This window comes from Heterodontus francisci, chromosome 10 (assembly GCF_036365525.1).
Source record: "Heterodontus francisci isolate sHetFra1 chromosome 10, sHetFra1.hap1, whole genome shotgun sequence".
Taxonomy (NCBI): domain Eukaryota; kingdom Metazoa; phylum Chordata; class Chondrichthyes; order Heterodontiformes; family Heterodontidae; genus Heterodontus; species Heterodontus francisci.
The window spans coordinates 53,181,962-53,204,456 of NC_090380.1; the positions used below are offsets into that span (position 1 = coordinate 53,181,962).

The 22,495-nt window shown below is 43.5% G+C and overlaps 1 protein-coding gene across 1 annotated transcript in view; it reads right to left on the minus strand.

The window, feature by feature from the left end:
- Positions 1-19,848, minus strand: part of LOC137374447 (organic solute transporter subunit alpha-like) — a 37,811-nt gene extending 17,963 nt beyond the window's left edge. Inside the window, exon 1 of the mRNA XM_068040573.1 lies at positions 19,503-19,848. Within this exon, the coding sequence (XP_067896674.1) occupies positions 19,503-19,578 (76 nt within the window). The 5' untranslated portion in view covers positions 19,579-19,848. The remainder of the gene's footprint in view (positions 1-19,502) is intronic.
- Positions 19,849-22,495: the final 2,647 nt, after the last annotated feature.

Sequence of the window (22,495 nt, forward strand, 5' to 3'; positions counted from 1 at the left end):
GGGGAACCGAGCATAACACTGGTGGGAAGGGGGGAGGAGGTAAGTTTCTCAGTGCGAAGAAGGGGTGGGGGAAGCAGGGTCAAACTACTTGCATTGGTGAAGGGGAGAGTGGGAAGTTTAAAGTTTATGTACTTTGAGGGGGGAAGGTCAGGTGGACAAGGTAAGTGTTTTGGGAGGGCAGAGGGCAAGTAATTAATTCTATGATTATTGGGAGGTGGGAGAGGGGAAAATTAAATGCATGCAATTTTTTAATTAAATGTTCCTTTAAATTTTTTAATTGACTGCCAGGGCTCGAAGCCCTTTAAAAAGGGCATCAGCGCCTGCGCACAGGCAGCTGACGTCATTGCTGGGGACGGACAGCCCAACCCCTCCATGTCATCGGCGGAGGGAATGGGGGGGGGGGCGGTCCGCCCCGGCTATTTAAATGAGCCACCATGCTAAATATCAATTTTGGTGGTGGGAGTATAAATTTCAACCCCAGGAGTGGGAACGAGTGTTGGTTCATTTCTTCCTTAGCCCAGAGGTACTTAAAGCTAATTACAGAAATCCTGTTGGCAATTTCCCAAATTTCCCAATGGTGGTTTGCGAAGGTTCGTTTAGTGATTATCTCGCATTGCTTTCTAGGTAATAGAGTGAAACATGCAGCGTAATGTTTCCTGAGTCATTTCTACTTAGATTTATTTCCTAGAATCCTATAGAAAACCGAGGAACATTTGGCATCCATTTCTAGGTTCTGGGAGACTGGACAGGTGGGTTCAAAATTTTACAACTGAATGTGGAAATGTTTCTTCAATCTTGCCACTAACCAGATCGCAAAAGCTTGGATTTCCTTCTCCAATCTACCCTCACATCCTTAGTAGTTAGAACACAACAACAATTTGTATTTATGCAGCATGTTTAACGTATTAAAATGCCTCAAAGCACTTCACAGAGGCACTATAAAACAAAATTTGACAGTGAACCACATAAGAAGATATTAGGGCAGATGACCAACATCTTGGTCAATGCGATAGGTTTTAAGGAGTGTCTTAAAGGAGGGTGCCAAATCTTTTTCTCTGCCCTATAATTCATGTTACATCTTCAATTTACTTAATATTTGTTAAGCTGTGAGAAATTCAAAGTATGCCAGTCTGAGGTGAAACTTATTGGATATAAAGTCCAGGTGAGTGCTGATAGAGAACATTATCTAACACAATACACAAATCACTTACAGGCAACCAAAACACAATTTTACATAAAATCCATTTGGGTACAGTTGGATTTCCTTCACCCTGGCCAATTCCTGTGGAGCAGGCTTAGACCCTGCAGGCTTCCTTACTGTATTTTATATCAGCCTTGTTATGACCAAGGCAGGAGGAGTGCACTGTTTTACTAGTCCCCCTTCTCCACAGGTCACAACATATGTTTTAAAATTTTCCCACTTACTAATACAGTCAATCATATATGCTATTTTTCCCAGAATAGAACACACTAACCAGGTTTCTTTAATGAACAACAAAATTATTATCGAACAAGTCTTAACTGGTAATGAAGTAAATAATAAACAAACAAATTTAAATTTTAAAGTCCCCTTTTTACTTTAGCCCCTCACACTCACACACATATACATACGTACACCGGATGACTGGAAAAATAAAACAGATTTTTTTCAATTCAGAGCACTGGAACAGCCAAAAAGCCCACTTAGGCTGATTACTTGCTCATTTTTGAAGAAAACAGCAGGTGAGATACGTTGTTCCAAAACTGGCATACAGTCTAGCCTCCGAGTACACCTAGACAGGTCACTGAGATCTTTTAGAACAGTTCTTTTCATGTGGCATTGAGAACTGATTTAGTAGGCTTTCTTCAAAGACAGGAGACAAGATGAATTGACACAGTGGACTTCTCAAGGTCTTTTCAAGATACTGGAAAATTAGCTGGGTTGTGGTCTTTTCTCCTTCCTCATTTCTTCAGCCGCAGGCTAACTTTATGAGCCACTCACTCAAGACAGTAAAACACCAAAAGCTTGTGAGCTTTCTGCCCTCTCAGGTGCGCACTGCTGCTGCCGGGCTTGTCCAATCAATGGGTGTGCAACAGACTTCTCTGCCCGCATCTCCCCCTGTTACTTGGGTTTTTGTTCTATTTTTAACTTGAGTCATGTGACAACCAGTATACGTTATTGCCAAACTAGTTCTTTCAGTGTCCCTTTGATGATTCTCTTGAAAAAAAAACTGGTCCAACATTTACTCAGTTTGACTATGAATTTCTCAAAAAATATTTTCCAAAAAAACCAGAATCACTTCCATAACACCCAATTCAGATGTAGGTTTGCTTATACACGATAAAAATGAAAAGTCATACCTTTCTTTTAACAATTAAATGACCGATTTAAAAAACATCCTTTAAGAACAATATATAGATAGGGTTAGATGAAGTAGTTTAGGAAAAGGCTCGTGTGAAGCATAAATACTGGCACAGGTCAGTTGGGCCAAATGGCCTGTTTCTATCCTGTAAATTTATGTAATATTCATTTGCCCACGACACAAAGAGTGTTACATTACTGGGCTGAATTGTGGATAGGGCAGAAATGCTGCCACCGGAGCTGAAAGCAGGAGGTGACCCCGCTTCAATTGGCAGTGGGACAGAGGGAACTATATTACTGGCAGCAAACAATTAAGTGGCCGCCATCCAATTAAGGACAACAGCCCACCCCCTGGAGCTGCTAGCCCAATCATTGCTGAGACTGCAACACGGGGAGAGGGCGACTCAATGGCTGGGCACCCTCTAAGAAAGCTAAGTGGAGTTGGGGGATGCCGGGGCCAGGCAGGCAGGCCCCGGCAATTGGTGGGGGGGGGGGAGGGGGAGGGGGTTGGGGCGTTGCTGAGCGCTGGTGGCACCATTGCCACCAAGGGGCCCATATAGGAGGGTCCCCACTCCCATTCCCATCCCTGGAACCTGGGAGGCCATCTGAGGCAGGAAGTAGCCCTTAATTGGCCACTTAAGTGGTTCAATCGGCAGATGGCCAATCTGCCAACTTCCCTGGCAAATTGGCATGGCGGCGGTAAGACGTCGGGCACTCCCCTGACACCTTCCCATGCTATTTTGTCAGCCTTCCCACATCCCAGCCCTTTGCAGAAGGGCCTGAAAAATTCCGGCCATTATCTCTGCAGGAAATTATAAATTTCTTTTCACTTCCTTGAAGTTTTAGGTCACAAAAAGAGCCCAGTTGGCCATTGTGTCTGCACTGGCTATCTGAAAGAGCTATCCATTTAGTCCTATTCCCCTGTCAGTTCCATATACCACTTTAAATCATTATTCAGATATTTATCCATTTCCTTTCCAAAAGTTCTTAGGATTGTGCTTCCACTACTGTTTTTTGAAGAGTATTCAATGCCCTAACAATCTTCTGTGTGAAGAGACTTTTCCTAACCTTTCAGTTCTTTTGGAATTAGTGACAATAGGGATTAAAACATAAAAATAGTGCAACAAAAATACAAGATTTTTGGAATAGCCACAGTGCTCATTATTAAAGATCTGAACTTTAATTTCACTCGGTATCTGAATTATTCTGAACAATAACTTGATGCCACATTTCTTTGCTACCTTTCCCTAATCTGTGAAGGCAATTTGAAAGTGTTTGAAGGAGTACTGCACAATAATGCACTGTACTATTGCAGTCTTGAGAATATCATAATGGTTAGCTATGCCCATATTAATTTGGGAAATCAGATCTTAATGAGCACTTTTGGGGGAAAATCTTGAAACATATACCAAATATAATGCAAGTTTGGACATCTGTGGTTATCTTCGTGAGAATAGTTAATTTCAAAAAATTGTCCCACAGAGGTGAATGGAATAGTATCATCTTATACGTAGCAGAAAATGTAAAGGGTTTCTAAAGATTATTAAGCAAAATGATAGGAAACTGGTAACACAAATAAATATTTTGTAGATGATGTGGTGAAAGGCAGGAATGTAACTGCTGATGGAGATGTCAAGCCAATGATTTTTTTTTCAACTGAATATGAATGTCAGTCAGAATATAATGCATTTTGAAGAAATAGAAGTTAACAAGCTAAGTATAAATATATTGATTAGTATCTTCTACAGCAGAACAATTAGTGTCAAAGGGAAGGCTTGGGGTAAGATAAGGGCAGACTGGCTATGCAGGAAATCAAGAGATTTCCTAGGTGTCTCAGGAATGGTTCTGTAATGCTGTATTATTGGCGCCCCCTTTTTCCCACTGTTATGACCAAAGTGCGAGGAGTGTATGTTTATTCTAGTTCCACTTCTCCAGGGGTCACAACATATGTTTAATGTTTTCCCCCACTTAACAATACAGTCAATCATAAACTCAACTTTTATCCCAGAATAAAACAAACCAACCAGGTTTCTTTAATAAACAAAATTATCAGTTTATTAGAAAACAAGGCTTAACCAGTCATGAAGTAAAGCATAAACACACTGATTGAAATATTAAAGTTCCCTTTTTACCTTAGCCCCTCGCACTCACATATACACATAGACCGGTTAACTGGAAAAATAAAGGGATTTTTATTTTTAGAACTCTATTACAGACAAAAAAGCACTTGGGCTGAATACTTGCTCATTCTTGAAGAAACAGCAGATGAGACATGTTGTGCTTCTAAAACTGGCATACAGTCTGGCCTCCGCGTACTCGTAGATGGGTCACTGAGATCTTTTAGAACAGTTCTTTTCAGGCAGCGTTGTGAATTAATTTAGCAGGCTTTTCTTCAAAGACAGGAGATGAGATGAGTTGACACAGTGGACTTCTCAGGGTCTTTTAGACAGGTGCTGGAAAGCTGAACTGGGATGTGATCTTCTGTCCTTCCTTGGAAATTCTCTTCTCTCCTTGAAAGTTCTCTCCATTTTTATACTGTTCAACCCCAACTCAAAACAATTCAAAAGCGAAACAGATAACAGAAAGCCAACCTTTTGACTTCCATCAATCTTGGCCTGTCACTTCCTTGTAAGCCAACTTCTCCTGGTGTTCAAAGTTCTCCGTTGTTTATTCAGCTGAAAGTCAGATGGTTTTCCAGAAAGGCTTCTTGTTGTTGTTGCTGGAAGTCGAGTTTTCCAGAAAGGCTTGTTTTCCTCACAAGACCTCTCAGTGTCCCTTTTAAAAAACATTTCCAGGGACTGTTTTTCAAAGTCAAGTGGTCTAGACATGACCCCTTTGAAAACCCCAAAGTTTAACATTTTTTCAATCTTTCGAAAATGAATCCTCAAAAAATCTATTTAACAAAACACAGAGGCACTTTTGTAACACCATGGGAATCCTGCAGCCTTTCAGGAGAGTCAGTTTGTCCTTGGGAGCTATATGGGTTATGTGATTCATTGAAGAAGAATGCAAAATGCATTACCTCCCTTGGTAAATGATCAATATATTCTGTTCATGTTTATTTTGCTGAGTATGTTTCGCTACTTTTGGTGCTCTGTCTCAGCTCATCTGATGCTGAAACCCTCAATCATGCCTTTGTTACATCGAGTCTTGACTATTCCAATGTACTGGTCTCCCACATTCTATCCTCTGTAAACTTGAGGTCATCCAAAACTCTGCTGCCCCTGTCTTAACTCGCACCAAGTCCCATTCACATATCACCCATGTTCTCCCTGACTTACACTGGCTCCCGGTCAAGCAATGTCTTGATTTTAAAATTCTCAAACTTGCTTTCAAATCCCTGTAAGGCATGTTATAAATCAGGAAATTAGAGGTGCATGTAACAATGGCAACATAGTAATCATGGGGGATTTAAATCTACATATAGACTGGGTAAACCTAATTAGCATTAATGCTGTAGAGGACAAATTCCTGGAACGTATACAAGATGCTTTTCTAGAACAGTATGTTGAGGAACATACTAGAGAACAGGCTATTTTAGATCTGATATTGTGCAATGAGAAAGGGCTAATTAATAATCTTGTTGTCAAGGAGCCTCTAGGGAAAAGTGACCATAATATGATAGAATTTTACATTAAGTTTGAAAGTGATCTAGTTCAACCTGAAACTAGTGTCTTAAATCTAAACACAGGAAACTACAAAGATATGAGGGGCAAGTTGGCTATGGTAGATTGGGAAACTATATTAAAAGGTATGGCAGTAGACAGGCAATGGCTAGCATTTAAAGAATTAATACGTCATGTACAACAAATTTGCATTTTTTGAGGCACAAAAACCCAATAGGAAAGGTGATCCAACCATGGCGAACAAGAGAAGTTGAAGATTGTATTAGATCAAAGGAAGAGGCTTATGTCACGCAGAGCCCCCACCTGCCAAGAATGAGGCATATTATTTTGTCATATGAACATTGATTTTAAACTGTTGCTGGAGTGGAGAAATGACTTGTTTGAAGATCACGAGACACTAGGCTAGAAGGACATTTGCATACTAAGAGATGCTGCTTGTGGAGACAAAAGGCTATTCCCTGCTCCAATTAACCCAAATAGATTTTGATCACCAGACATTGAAGGTGTAAGGAAGCACAGTCCAGGCCCTCCTAAGATGATACAATCCACAGAGTCAGGACTGGTTACACCAGCTGGTCACATGACTAACTGGCTGGTCCAGGTTTTTTGAACTAGCCACAGGACAGTTAGAATTCAGAAGGCAGTGTGCAACTGAGGCTGGAACAAGGAATCCACTCTCTCTCTCTTTCTCTCTCGCTTTCTCCCAAGCCACAGAAGACACGAAAACCTCAAGAGAAAAAAGACTCCTACATCGGAACAAGTTGAAGCACGAACTGGGCCCCAATGAATTGCAAGACTTACTGGCAACCAAAGAGTCTACATTGAACGTAAATGACTGTAACTACCAGATATTGCCTCAGACTTTTCCCCTTTATTCTTTCTACTTTTTCTGTCTCTATCTGCATGTGTGTTTATCGCTTATATATGCTAGCGTGGTCGCATCGCATATTCGTAGTCGTTAATCGGATTAGAGTTTAAGATTAATAAACTTCTACCTTTCTTCTTTAAACCTAAGGAAACCTGTTTGATTTCTTTGCCTTACAATTGGAGAGTGAACAAGGATTCACTAAGGGGGAGCTAAAAACACAGTGTTTTCAAATTAAACCCTGTTACGGTTAAACCAGGCAAATGCTAAACCCCTTCTCACCTGGTCGTAACACTTATAAAGTACCAAAAAAATGTAGTAAGCCTGAGGATTGGAGCATTTTAGAATTCAGCAAAGGAGGACCAAGAAAGTGATAAAGAAAGAGAAAATAGAATATGAAAGTAAACTAGCAAGAAACATAAAAACAGACTGTAAAAGCTTCTATAGATATGTAAAAAGGAAAAGATTAGCAAAGACAAATGTGGGCCCATTCCAGGCAGAGATGGGGGAATTTACAATGGAAAGTAAAGAAATGGCAGAGAAACAAAGCGGAATTTAATGTGATCTGGCGGGCCATGGTCCAGGAACCGGAAGCAGGTGCTGAAGGTGCACCCACTCTGCATGCAACTGCCGCTGCAACGAGCACTCGGTATCCAATTAGCGTCTCACTGGCGGACATCTGAATAGAAAAGGCATGTGTGGGTAGGAAGGTCAGCATTGGCAGGGGTGGGCAAGAGCCGGAAGAAGGTGCTGACAGTCATTTAAGAGGGCTGTCAGCACTTTCAGTGTGATTATGATCCATGCTAGTTTTTGTACAACCTTCCGCAAACTTTATTAAAGTTCTCCTTTTGCTTATTTATGTCTCAAGTAACTGATGATGTATGAGATGAACTTTTTCTTCTGCATCAGATGGAGATTTGGGGGAGGTGCACCAGTGGGCCATGGTGTGTTAGAGGGAAAGGTGGATCATAGCAGCTGAGATTAGCCATTGCAGGTGAATGCTTTTGGGGTTCCAGCAGATGTGAATGCCGAAAGTTAGATTGACATGTTGGTCACTGGCAGACTACATGGCTCATGAACCTCAGGTCAGGGGAAACAGCTGAGTATTAGAGACTCCCAAGCCTCCTTTGCACCCAACTCCTGCAAACCTCTAACTGCTTCCCCTGGTGGCTTCCAGGTGGCTGCACATTCTCCTCCTCCTCAAACCATTCACCCTCCTCATCTGACAATGCCTCGCACTGAACAATTTCCTCAGCATCCAGGGCCTCCCCCCTCTGCATCGCCAGGTTATGTAAGGTACAGCAGACAATGACAATGACAATACCCTTGCTCGCGAATAATGAAGGGCACCACCTGAGCGATCCAGGCACCTAAATCTCATCTTCAGAAGACCTATTGTCTGTTCATTTGTGACTCTGGTTGCAACATGGCTCACATTGCACCATTCCTCTGCTTCATTCCATGGGTTCCTCACAGGTGGCATCAGCCATCTCTTCAGCAGGTAACCCGTCACCAAGTATCCATCCTTGCAGGGACTTGGGGGGGGGGGGGTGTTGAAAAGCATTGGTACATGGGAGTTCCGGAGAATGAATGCATCGTGACTGCTTCCTGGATAATGAGCACACACCTGCATTATACTTTTACGGTGGTAACAGACAAGTTGCACATTCATCGAGTGAAATCCCTTTCGATTAATGAAGGCCCCTGGCTGGCCTGCAGGAGCTCTGATGGCCACATATGTACAGTCAATTACTCCTTGGACCATGGGGAACCCAGCAATGGCGCTGAAGCCTCTGGCTTTCTCAGCCTGACTGGCCGAATCAGTCTTGAATTTGATGAACTGGTTGACCTGCCTGAATATGGCAGCAGTTACCACCCTTATGCAGTGCTGTGCAGATGATTGTGAGATTCCGCACAGGTTTCCTGTAGAATCCTGGAATGAGCCTGATGCATAGAAATTCAGAGCGACTGTGACCTTTACCGCCACCGGCATTGGATGGTCACTCACGCAGTTGGAGCTGACCTCCGCTGCCATTATCTCACACAGAGATATCACAGTCTCTCGGTACAGGCGCAGTCTTCTAAGGCACTGACGTTCTGACATCTAGAGGAAGCTCAACCGCTGCGGGTATACCCTGTCTACTGGGTAGACTCGGTTCCTCACAGGTCTTTGCTCCTGGTGCACTTTGTGACCTTTCTGCCCCTCCCCCTTTACCAGGCTGCAGCTGACCAGCAGGTCGCTGATTTCCTTGGCCACCTGTCCCTCCTTGTGCCGTTCTCTTCCTCATTGGAGGACCCTCCTCCAGAGTGGGTAATGCCCATGGCAGCAACATCCCAAAGATGTGCTGGGGACAGCTTTTTACTGCCTCCTGCAAGGACAGGCAATCGCAACCAACCCCCCCCCCCCCCCCCCTCTCCCCTACCCAGGATAAATCACAGAAGCTGTGGCCCTACCAGGAGTATTACTCACTCAAGTGAGCCCTAGTGAGCCAGCAATATAGAGTCATAGAGTTATACAGCACAGAAACAGGCCCTTCGGCCCACCGTGTCTGCGCCGGCCATCTAGCCTATCTACTCTAATCCCATTTTCCAACAACTGGCCCGTGGCCTTGTATGCCATGGCTTTTCAAGTACTCATCTAATACTTCTTAAATGTTGTGAGAGTTCCTGCCTCTACCACCCGTTCAGGTAGTATGTTCCAGCTTCCAACCACCCTCTGGGTGAAAAAGTTTTTCCTCAAATCTCCTCTAAACTTCCTGCCCCTTATCTTAAATCTATGCCCCCTAGTTATTGACTCCTCTGCTAAGGGAAAAAGCTTCTTCCTATCTACTCTATGCCCCTCATAATATCAGGTCCCCCTCAGTCTTCTCTGCCCTAAGGAAAACATCACTAGCCTATCCAGTCTCTCTTCATGTCTGAAATGCTGCAGCACATCCTGGTGAATCTTCTCTGTACCCTCTCGAGTGCAATCACATCCTTCCTATAGTGTGGCAACCAGAACTGTACACAGTACTCCAGCTGTGGCCTAACTAGTATTTTATACAGCTCCATCATATCCTCCCTGCTCTTATATTCTATGTCTCAGCCAAAAAAGGCAAGTATCCCATCTGCCTTCCTATCCACCTTCTCTACCTGTGCTGCTGCCTTCAGTGATCTATGGACACGTACACCAAGGTCCCTCTGACCCTCTGTACTTCCAAGGGTCCTACCATCCATTGTATATTCCCTTGCCTTGTTAGTCCTCCCAAAATGCATCACCTCACACTTCTCAAGATTAAATTCCATTTACATAAGAACTAGGAGCAAGAGTAGGCAATTCAGACCCTCGAGCCTGCTCCACCATTCAATATGATCATGGCTGATCTCATCTCAGCTTCAACACTACTTTCCTGCCCGTTCTCCATAACCCTTCAACCCTTTACTAATTAAAAATCTCTCTATCTCCTCCTTAAATTTACTCAATGTCCCCGGTATCCACCGCTCTCTGGGGTAGTGAATTCCACAGACTCACGACCCTTTGAGAGAAGTAATTTCTCCTCATCTCTGTTTTAAATCTGCTACCCCTTATCCTAAAACTATGACCTTTTGTTCTAGATTGCCCCACCAGAGGAAACATCCTTCTACGTCTACTTTGTCAATCTCCTTAATCATCTTATATACCTCAATTAGATCTCCTCTCATTCTTCTAAGCTCTAGAGAGTAAAGGTATAAACTGCTCAATCTCTCTTCATAAGACAAACCCTTCACGTCCGGAATCAATCCAGTGAACCTCCTCTGAACTGCCTCCAATGCAACTACATCCCTCCTCAAGTTAAGGGGGCCAAAACTGTACGCAATACTCCAGGTGCGGTCTCACTAATGCCTTGTACAGTTGCAGCAACGCTTCCCTACTTTTATACTCTATTCCTTTAGTAATAAATGCCAAAATTCCATTTGCCTTCCTTATTACCTGCTGCACCTGCATTCTAGTTTTCTGTGATTCATGCACGAGGACACCCAGCTCCCTCTGCACCGAAGTACTCTGAAGTTTCTCTCCATTTAGATAATAATTTGCCTTTCTATTCTTCCCACTAAAATGGATAACCTCACACGTTAAACTCCATCTGCCAAATTTTGGCCCATTCACCAAACCTACCCATATCATTTGCAAATTTCTTATCCCACCTATTTTAGTGTCACCTGCAAATTTGCCACTGCTCTGCCCATCTTACCAGCCCATCTATATCGTCCTGTAATCTAAGGCTTTCCTCCTCACTACGACACCACCAGTTTTCGTGTCATCTGCGAACTTACAGATCACAAAGCTCCTGTATTCACGTCGAAATCATTAATGTACACTACAAACAGCAAGGGTCCCAGCACCGATCCCTGTGGTACACCACAGGTCTCAGGCTTCCAATAGCAAAAACAACCCTCGACCATCACCCTCTGCCTCCTGCCACGAAGCCAATTTTGGATCCAATTTGCCAAATTGCCCTGGATTCCATGGACTCTTACTTTCTTAACCAATCTCCCATGCGGGACCTTACCAAAAGCTTTAACGAAGTCCATGTAGACGACATCAACTGCTTTACCCTCATCTACACATCTAGTCACCTCCTCGAAAAATTCAATCAAGTTTGTTAGACATGATCTCCCCCTGACAAAGCCATGCTGACTATTCCTGATAAATCCCTGCCTCTCCAAGTGGAGATTAATCCTGTCCCTCAAAATTTTTTCCAAGAGTTTTCCTACCACCGATGTTAGACTCACTGGCCTGTAATTATATTGTTGATCCCTGCTACCCTTCTTGAATAATGGTACCACATTCGCTGTCCTCCAATCCTCTGGCACCTCTCCTGTGGCCAGAGAGGATTTGAAAATTTGTGTCAGAGCCCCTGCTATCTCCTCCCTTGCCTCACATAACAGCCTGGAATACAACCCATCTGGGCCTGGGGATTTATCCAATTTTAAGCCCACTAAAACTGCTAATACCGCCTCCCTTTTCAATGCTAATATGTTCAGGTATATCACAACCCCCTCCCCGATCTCTACACCTACATCGTCCTTCTCCATAGTGAACACAGATGAAAAGTAATCTCTTAAAACCTCACCTACATCCTCCGGCTCCACATACAGATTGCCACTTTGGTCCCTAATGGGCCCTACTCTTTCCTTGGTTATTCTCTTGCCCTTAATATACTTATAAAATGCCTTGGGATTTTGCTTTATCTTGCCCGCCAGTGTTTTTTCATGCCCCCTCTGCACTCTCCTAATTACTTTTTTTGTACCCCCCTACACTGTCTATACTCCTCTAGCGCCTCCGCTGTTTTCAGCCTCCTGAGTCTGCCATAAGCATCCTTTTTTTCCTTATCCAATCCTCTATATCCCTTGACATCCAGGGTTCCCTGGACTTGTTGGTCCTACCCTTCACCTTTATGGGAACATGTTGGTCCTGACAGCTCACTATTTCCTTTTTGATTGACTCTCACTGGTCTGATGTAGACTTTCCTACAAGTAGCGGTTCCTAGTCCACTTTGGCCAGATCCTGTTTTATCTTATTGAAATCGGCCTTCCCCCAGTTCAGTACCTTTATTTCCAGTCCATCTTTGTCCTTTTCCATAACTACCTTAAATCTTACAGAGTTATGGTCACTATCCCCGAAATGCTCCCCCACTGACACTTCTACCACTTGTCCAGCTTCATTCCCAAGGATTAGCTCCAGTTCCGCCCCTTCTCTTGTAAGACTTTCTACGTGCTGGCTCAAAAAGCTCTCTTGTATGCACTTTAATAATTCCGCCCCCTTTAAGCCTTTTGCACTAAGACTATCTCAGTTAATATTGGGGAAGTTGAAATCCCCGACTATTATTCCCCTATTATTTTTACACCTCTCTGAGATTTGCCTACATATCTGCTCCTCTATCTCTCCTTGACTATTTGGAGGCCTGTAGTACCCTCCCAGCCAAGTGATTGCCCCCTTTTTGTTTTTAGGTTCTACTCATATAGCCTCATTTGAGGAACCTTCTAAGGAATCATCCCTATATTTGATCTGCCTTCCAGACTGACTCAGTTTCTCTTCTATATTTGACTGCATCACCCCTACTGTACCTCCACTCTGTATCCCATCCCCCTGTCAAATTAGTTTAACCCCCCCCTCCACCCCCCACAACAGCTCTAGCCAACCTTCCAGCAAGGATGTTGGACCCATTCCAGTTCAGGTGTAACCCGTCCAACTTGCACAGGTCCCACCTTCGCCAGAAACAGACCTAGTGATCCGGGAAACTAAAGCCCTCCCTTCTGCACCATGTTTTCAACCATGCATTCATCTGCTCTATCCTCCTTTCCTATACTCACTAGCACCTGGCACCAGGAGTAATCCAGAGATTACAACCTTTGAGGTCCTGCTTTTTAATCTGCTACCTAGCTCCCTAATTTCTTGTTGCAGGACCTCATTCTTCTTTCTACCTATGTCATTGGTACCATTGTGAACCACGACCTCTGACTGTTCACCCTCGCCCTTCAGAATGTCCTGTGGCCACTCCGTGACATCCTTGACCCGAGCACCAGGGAAGCAACATTTGCGGCCACAGAAACACCTATCTGTACCCCTTACGATAGAATCTTCTATCACTATAGCTCTCCCACTCTTTTTTCTCCCCTCCTGTGCAGCTGAGCCACCCATGGTGCCACAGACTTGTCTCTTGCTGCATTCCCTGAGAAGCTATCCCCCCAACCGTACTCAAAGTGGAATATCTGTTAGAAAGGGAGATGGACCCAGGGGACACGTGTACTACTTGCCTAGTTCTTCTACTCTGCCTGGCGGTCACCCATTCCCCTTCTGCCTGAGCAGTCTTTACCTGCGGTGTGACCACCTTCCTGTATGTGCTATCCACGATGATCTCAGCCTTGCGGATGCTCCACAGTGTCCCCAGCCGCCGCTCCAGATCCGAAACGCGGATTTCGAGTAGCTGCAGCTGGAGACAGTTCCTACACACGAGTTCGCCCTGGACACTGGAAGTGTCTCTGACTTCCCACATTGCACAGGAGGAGCACTCCAGGTTTCCGAGCTGCGCTGCAATGACTTATCCTTAATTTACTCCAAAAAAATTGAGGTTATTTACACTAGGGACCTTGATTCCCTAAACACCACTCCTTACTATATTAAAAAAATTAGTAATAGACCCAACCTTGGAATTTGTAGCTAAATAAAACATGCAAAACAGAAAATTCCAGTACCTCTAACTCCTTCAGTGAGAGAGTGGTTGCCACTCATTTAAAGCTGCCGGGTCTGCAACACCCTCCTCCCTCCCCCGCCATGTGACCTGTACACAGACGTAAAATGGAACAGGTGACGTAAAATGGCTATCAATTGGCTTTTTAAATCACTTCAATTGGCCATCAGTTGTCTTAAGTCAGACGGCGAGCGGTGTCCCCATCTCGCCCACTGTCTGACGAATGTAAAATGGCGATCTGGCGTTATTAAGTCGGGGACCCATTCCGACATCATCGCCCACCATTTTTCGCTGCAGCCGCCTCCGAGGTCACCCTATTTGAGAAGGTAAAATTCCAGCCATTGTGTCTGTCTTCATGGAGGAAGATACAAAAACACTCCCAGAAATACTAAAGAACCAAGGGACTAATAAGAATAAAGAACTGAAAGAAATTAATATTAGTCAAAAAGTTGAACTGAAGAAATTAGTGGGATTGAAAGTTGATAAAGCCCCTGGACCTGATGATCTACATCCCAGAGTGTTGAAAGAGGTGACTGCAGAGATAGTGAATGCGTTGATGATCCTCTTCCAGAATTCTAATGATTCTGGAACGGTTCCTGTAGATTGGAAGGTAGCAAATGTAACTCCACCCACTATTTAAGAAGGGAGGGAGAGAGAAAATGGGGCACTACAGACCTGTTAGCCTGACATCAGTAGTAGGAAAAATGCTACAATCTATTCTAAAGTATGTGATGACTGGACACTTAGAAAATAATGGTAGGACTGGGCAGAGTCAACATGGATTGATGAAAGGGAAATCATGTTTGACAAGCTTGTTGGAGTTTTTTGAGGATGTAACTTGCAGAATAGATGAGGGGGAACCAATGGATGTGGTGTATTTGGATTTTCAGAAGGCTTTCAATAAGGTCCCACACAGGAGGTTAAGTAAGCAAAATTAAAACACATGGGATTGGGGGCAAGGATTGAGAATTGGTCGACGGACAGAAATCAAAGAGTATGAATAAACAGGTCATTCTCAGGTTCGCAGGCTGTGACTAGTGGGGTACCGCAGGGATCAGTGCTTGGGTCCAGCTATTCACAATCCATATCAATGATTTGGATGTGGGGACCAAATGTGATATTTCCAAGTTAGTTGATGACACAAAACTGGGTGGAAATGTGAGTTGCGAGGATGATGCAAAGAGGCTTCAGGGAGATTTAGACAGCCTAAGTGAGTGGGCAAGAACATGCCAGATGGAAAATAGTATGGAAAAATGTGAAGTTATCCACTTTGGTAGGAGAAACAGAAACGCAGAGTATTTCTTAAATGGTGAGAGATTGGGAAGTGTTGATGTTCAAAGGGACCTGGGTGTCCTTGTTCATAAGTCTCTTTAAAGCTAACATGTAGGTACAGCAAGCAATTAGGAAGGCAAATGGTATGTTGGTATTTAGTGCAAGAGGATTTGAGTATGGTTGTAAAGAAGTCTTGCTGCAATTGTTTAGAGTCTTGGTGAGGCCTCACCTGGAGTATTGTGTACAGATTTGGTCTCCTTACCTAAGGCAGAATATACTTGCCATAGAGGGAAGTGCAACAAAGGTTCACCAGACTGATTCCTGGGATGGCAGGGTTATCCTATGAGGAGAGATTGAGGAGACTGGGCATTTATTCTCTATAGTTTAGAAGAATGAGAGGTGATCTCCTTGAAGCATATAAATTTCTTACAGGGCTTGACAAAGTTGATACAAGAAGGATGTTTTCCCTGGCTTGGTGGGAGGTGGGGGTCTAGAACCAGAGGACACAGTCTCAGAATAAGAGGTAGGTCATTAAGGACTGAAATGAGGAGGAATTTCTTCAATAAGAGGGAGGTGAATCTGTGAAATGTTCCACCCCAGAGGGCTGTGGAGGCTCAGTCATTATGTTCAAGACAGAGATCGATAGATATCCAGATATTACAGATATCAAGGGTTTTGGGGATAGTGTGGGAAAATGTTGTTGAGGTAGAAGATCAGCCATGATCTAGTTGAATGGCGGAGCAGGCTCAAGGGGCCAAATGGCCTACTCCTTCTCCTATTTCCTACGTTCCTATGTTCCATGGCCTCATTCCTCCCTATCTGTAATTTCCTCCAGCCCCACAACCCTCCAAGATATCTGTACTCATCTAATTCTGGATTCTTGAGCATCCCCAATTTTAATCGCTCCATCATTGGTGAACATTGTTACGAAAGTACTTCCATTTTCTGTTACATTTTGAGGACTTGTGTTTTAAAACTGAAAAAAAGATTCCATAGATGCTGGACTTTGTGTTTTTTTTTAAAGAGGTCATCGCAAGGTCTTTTGGTTTGTAAACAGTCCTTACTAGAAGTCACCTGTCTTCAGATAAATACCCAGCAAGGGTTTTTTGACTTGGAGAAGATGTTTACAGAGAAGTGACAGGTCAGGATTTATAGGCGTCGGCAGGCTTGACTCTTGAGATTATTTTTGGTTTCACTTTGGACAGTCAGTTGGAGTTTTAAAAATCAACTTGAAGGACAAAACCCCAGCTCAGCCTGTTCCATCTCTTTGAAAAGCCTGTCAGTTTTTCCATCTCTTTGAGAAGCTCTTTGAAGCGAATGTAAGAAAATGAGAAACTGATGCTACATTCCTGAAAGGCCTGCTTGAAACCCCAGTTGCCACATTTCTCCTGAGATGCCGGAAAAACCTGCCGGATAAATCCTCAACGCCACCTGAACGAATTGCTCCAGAGAAAGAGCCCAATGACATCCGTCTACGCATATTTGGGAAACCAAACCAAAAAGTACATCTGACATCTTTCCGGATCTTCTCTTTTTTTCTTCAAGAATTAGCAAGTATTTGGCCAAAGTATTCTTTTTTGTCTTTTTTGTAACAGAGCTCTGAAAAGAAAATCTCAATTATTGCCGGTTAACCAGTGTGTGTGTGTGAGGAGCTATGGTAAAAGGACACTTTCATATTTCAATCTGTGTGTTAATGCTTTGCTTCATTACTAGTTATGTCTTGTTTTCTAATAAACTGATAGTTTTGTTGTTTATTAAAGAATCCTGGTTGGTGTATTTTATTCTGGGATAAAGGGTCTTTGATTGACCATATTGGTAACTGGGTAAACATTTAAATATATGTTGTAACCTGTGGAGAAGTGGAACTAGAAAAGACAGTGCACTCCTTCCGCCCCGGTCGTAACAACTTCATTTCAGCTGCCCGGACCCTAAGCTCTGAAATACCCTCCCTACACCTCTCACCCTCACTTCCTCGCTTTCCTCCTTTTAGACACTCCTTAAAACATGGCACCAGGCTTTTGGTCATCTGACCTAATCTCTCCTTATGTGGCTCCCTGTCATAGTTTGTTTTATAATGCTCCTTTGAAGTGCCTAGGGACGTTTTATTTCTTTAAAGGTGCTATAAAATATAAGTTGCTTTGTTGTATGTACTTCATTATTTTTGTGATTCTCTAAGATTTTATTCTCAAATATTTAAGAAAACAAAATGTTTAGGAAAAACTAACAGTATCAAAATAAACAATATACTGCAACCACGTAACAATTGTCACTGTACTTCAAAAAAAAGTAATTCATTGTATGAAGTCCTTTCAGATCAGATAAATGTTACATAAGTGCAATTCTGATTTTCTTCCCTTATGAAAAAGAGTCCTCTTTATTTAAAGTTAATAGAAGCCACACGTTTTGATGATGTTTCGCAATCACTGGCAACAATTGTATTGACATTGCAATGCTGTAGTCGGGATGTGGTTGAAATATTTTTTATAACTATGGGGCCTGCCAAGAAGCCCACTTGACTTATTTTGCAGAGCAACTGATTGTATGTAGAGCTCAGAATTGTGCGAAGATTCAACCTGTGCTGAAACACTTATTACCTGCTAACTCTCTAAATAAAGGCTTCACTATCAGTGAAATTTGCTTTATTTTGAAATCAATATTTACCTCTAAGGTTTTTCTTCGACATTTGTTAGTCAAGACAGCCGCACGTGAGCTGCCCCAGAGGCTTTGGCAGTACCGTTTTTCAACCAGATGTTAGAAATTTGGGGGAATCATTGCTGGAAGCAGTTATTCTTTTTACAAAGAGTTACAAAGAAGCACGACTAATAATATCTTTTTCTTATCCATTTCTGATGTAGTCCATTCACAATCCACAAGTTCGGCATCAATATAGAATGAAAACATTTTCACCAATTGTAAACTTGAAGCAAAAATTAGGTGCAAAAGCCGGAACGAGACCCGAAGTGAAGCAATGCAAGACTGCATCCTCTGGAGTCTCACTCCACCAGGTTGCAGTATTTGATCAGGTCTAGACAGCAGATTCAGGCTGCAGTCACACTGGAACTGCAGCTAGGTGCCAAACAAAACTATTTCATACTGACAGTTGAATTGTAAATGTATCCTTACTACTTGCTGATTGCACCTTTAGAACGATCTTGAACTAAGTTACAGTACTGACAAGGTAGAGAAGTTCAGTTAACCCTTGACCTGCTCTATAAACTGGAACAGCATATCCTGTGATAGATTATCACAAAAAAATCTGAAAAGGACAGAAAAGAAATCGTTGCTCCTGAACGGTTCAAAGCTAAAATTGTATGTTGCTGTTATTGCTGTATGACTGGGTTGATTTAATTAATTTATTTAGAGATACAGCACTGAAACAGGCCCTTCAGCCCACCGAGTCTGTGCCGACCAACAACCACCCATTTATACTAATCCTACATTAATCCCATATTCTCCACCACATCCCCACCATTCTCCTACCACCTACCTACACTAGGGGCAATTTACAATGGTCAATTTACCTATCAACCTGCAAGTCTTTGGCTGTGGGAAGAAACCGGAGCACCCGGCAGAAACCCACGCGGTCACAGTGAGAACTTGCAAACTCCGCACAGGTAGTACCCAGAATTGAACCCGGTCGCTGGAGCTGTGAGGTTGCGGTGCTACTGCGCTGTGCTGGTCTAGCAAAGTTCCTGCCTTTCACTACATCATCTACAAGAAGGGTTGAGCTAATTTAGAATGGGTCGGGGGCTACTTCTCGGAAGAGGCCGGAAAATAAGCAATGCCCCTGAGCTCAGAAAGCCCGTGAGTTTTCTTCTAACTGCAGCCTCAGAACTGCCCGCGCCCGTCCCATCCCCTCCCCGCATCAGCTCCGCTCCTCAGCCAGTGCCGCCTGCGGCATCGAGTCTTTCCCGGGGCCGGGGAAGCAGCGGCTGAGCCGCCGGCCTCTTTCACCCTCCATCACATTGGACGGACTTCAATTCGGGGCCCGGCTCTCGGCTGCTCTGGTCATCTTGAGGTCAGTGCGAACTTCCAGTCTACTTTACATGGTCAGTTTGAGTGCAGCCTCTTTGAGAACTGGAGGAGTTAGCAGCATCTTCATTTTCTTGCCAGTGGCTGATTCACAAATCCCAATAATCATGGATTATGCCGGCAAAAACGGAATTAAAATCAATTTGTTTACTCACGTTTTAAAACATCCAAGGCTTTGGGTGGGCTGGAGTCGCAGTAAAGGTCCAGGCTCTGGTTTGCCCCGTCAGTCATTTCTCCAACACACACTAACTTTCTGTTATGATTCAGAAGACAGACTGAGACTCTGGGCTCCGCGCCGCTTTCCCAACCAGTCTGCCTGTAATTGCACACTGTCGATCTGCTCCAGCGTTCCCCACACCTTGATTCATTCTTCGTTCTCAGGAGCTCTTCAGGAGATAAACATCAAGTATCAAAGCTGTAAAGCAATCTGGAGATTACAAACTCTTAAAACTGAAATGCCAACCCCGCCTCTCCCGGCAGCGAAAGAAGAAAATGGGTCACTGACTATATGGCAGGAAAAGTACAGGTGATCCAAGTGAAAGCAATAGTGCAGTATCTCCTAAGACCTCCAACAAACCACGTTAGTGGCAACAGATTGCCTATTGATACATAGCTCTGCCCAGTAATGTTACAGCTAACTCAAAAACAACTTTGACAAAGACCCATCAATCTGTTAACTTTTCACGAGTTGTTTGCAGATTAATAAAATTTAGCAAAATTAAATTACATTTTTCTCAGTCAGGAGGTTCCCAGTCGTGCTGTTTATTGGACAGAGACTGGGTAGTGATACAGTCAAGAAATGGAGAACGGAAAGGGTAACTGAGTGACTGAGTAGGGCCTGGATTTTCTTTGCTGGACCAATAAGGGTGACAGTGGGTTGCCCCGTGTTGCCAAACAAAGATCATCACAGGTGCCCCTTTTAGAGCATTACTAATATAAGATGGATCATTCATATTAAAAATAGCAAAATAAGCATCAATTGTCACCAATAACAAAAGGACAGTTTTCCAATTAAAACATGATGTTATTATTGATATCTACAAGACACTCTATACCTTTCTGTGCCCACCGGTCGCATAAGATATAAAATGTCACAGTGGGCATGCTCCCTCTCCAAGGGCACCTAGGCATGGACAAGATTGCAGAAGAGAGACAGGCAGCCAGTGACACCACCCCTTCTCTCACCATGGGCCCCACCTATCCTGGACCCATAAATTGCTGTTTTAGCCAGGCCCACAAGACAATCCTCCACCCACCCTCTCCCTCCAGACCTGGCAGCCAAAGATTAGCAGTGTGCAAAGGATGGAAAAAGTTGAGAAACAGCCCCTTCAGGTAACTGTGCAGAGACTGCAACCTCTCACACTCCACCAAGACGTGGGCTGTGGATTCCACTCGGTCGCAAAAATTGGATGGATGAGCAGAGCAGTCAGGTGAGCGCTAGAGCGAGATCAAGCCTGAGTTAAAGTAGGAAAGGAATAAAAAAACAAAGTACATGAATGCTGGAAATCTGAAATAAAAATGAAAAATGCTAGAAATACTCAGCTGGTGTAGCAGCATCTGTGGAGAGAGGAGAAACAGAGTTAATGTTTCAGGTTGGTGGTCCTTTGTCAGAACTGGGAGTGCTTAGAGATGTAACAATTTTTAAGCCAGGCAGAGAAAGGCAGGAGGGGAGGAACGAACAAATGGGAGGGTATGAGATAGTGATAGGCAGGAGAGATTAAATGGCAAAAGGGATGATAGTAAAAGGCAAAAAGAGATATGTGAAGAAACAAAAAATATGTCTAGAGGAGTTGTTAATGGGAAGACTGAATAATCACCATTGTCCAAAAAAAAGAGGCACAGGTTATGATCTGAAATTATTGAACTCAGTGTTGATTCTGGAAGTCTGTAATATGTCTAGTCGAAAGATGAGGTGCTGTCCCTCGAGCATACGCTGAGCTTCATTGGAACAGTATAGGAGGCCAAGGACGGGAAGGTCCGAGCAGGAGTGGAGTGCAGAATTAAAATGACAGGAGAGCAGAAGCTCAGGGTCATGCATGTGGACTGAATGAAGGTGTACTGCAAAGCAAGTGGGACATAGAGCCACCATGGACACGATGGGCCAAATGGCCTGCTTTGTGCTATAACCATTCTATGATTCCATCTACTTTTGATCTCACCAGTGTAGAGGACACTGTATCGTGACCCGCAAATGCAGCATGCTAAATAGGAAGAAGTTCAAGTAGATCACTGTTTAACCTGGAAGGAGTGTGTTGGGCATTGGAGGGTGGGAAGGACAGACTATTTCCAGTATTTTCTTTCTTTATTTCAGGAAAGGAATAGTTTTTTTTGTTGTCTTACAATTTAGAGCAGCAAATTCCAGAACTTGAGGTGATTGGAGGATTTCCAGGAACTGAGACTGGAACTGAAGGTGTTTTTATGGCTGGGATTGAGGGCAGTGAAATTTTTGGTGCTGAGACCATGATTAGAGGCGTTCATGTGGTAAAGGATGAAAGTGGGGCATTTTTGGAGGTGAAGCAAGAAGCAGAGGTATTTCTGGGCTGAGGTTGAGGACAGAGCTATTCCTGTGATGAAGGGAAGGTGCAGAGATGTTCATTCCTCGGGCCAGAGGTTATCCTGAAATTGAGGCAGGGAATGGAGGTGTTCTTGTGGTTGTGACTGGGACAGACAGGGGCATCTGTGTAGCATTTACTTTGTATGATATATACATTTTTTAATGCAATCCTCAGATTTAGTTCCAAAGGTCATGTTTTGAACTTTGTTTTTAGTACTGTCCATTAAGGCTGCATATTGATAGGCAGTTCTTACTGACAACAAGCCTTCCATGTAATGTGAGTCTTGTTATGCGCATTAAAAAAAACTCCTAGTACATTATGCATGTCCTGTTCTGCTCCAAGATGGTGTGATGCTCATTAGACTCAAGAAGAAGGCAGCTATAATACATTCTTGGTGTCTGTATGAAGAGTACTTGCTTGGAGGCAAACTGGTACATTTGAGGAGCTGTAGTCTGCTTAATTGAGCCTACTCATGAACTCAAGTCTGAGTTGCTCTTTTTGCCCTGCATGCCCATCTTTCCTCACCGTAGTATACTGTAAGCTGCAGTCCCACCCTCTTGCTATTTAAAACCCAGCATCACCACAGCTCCATG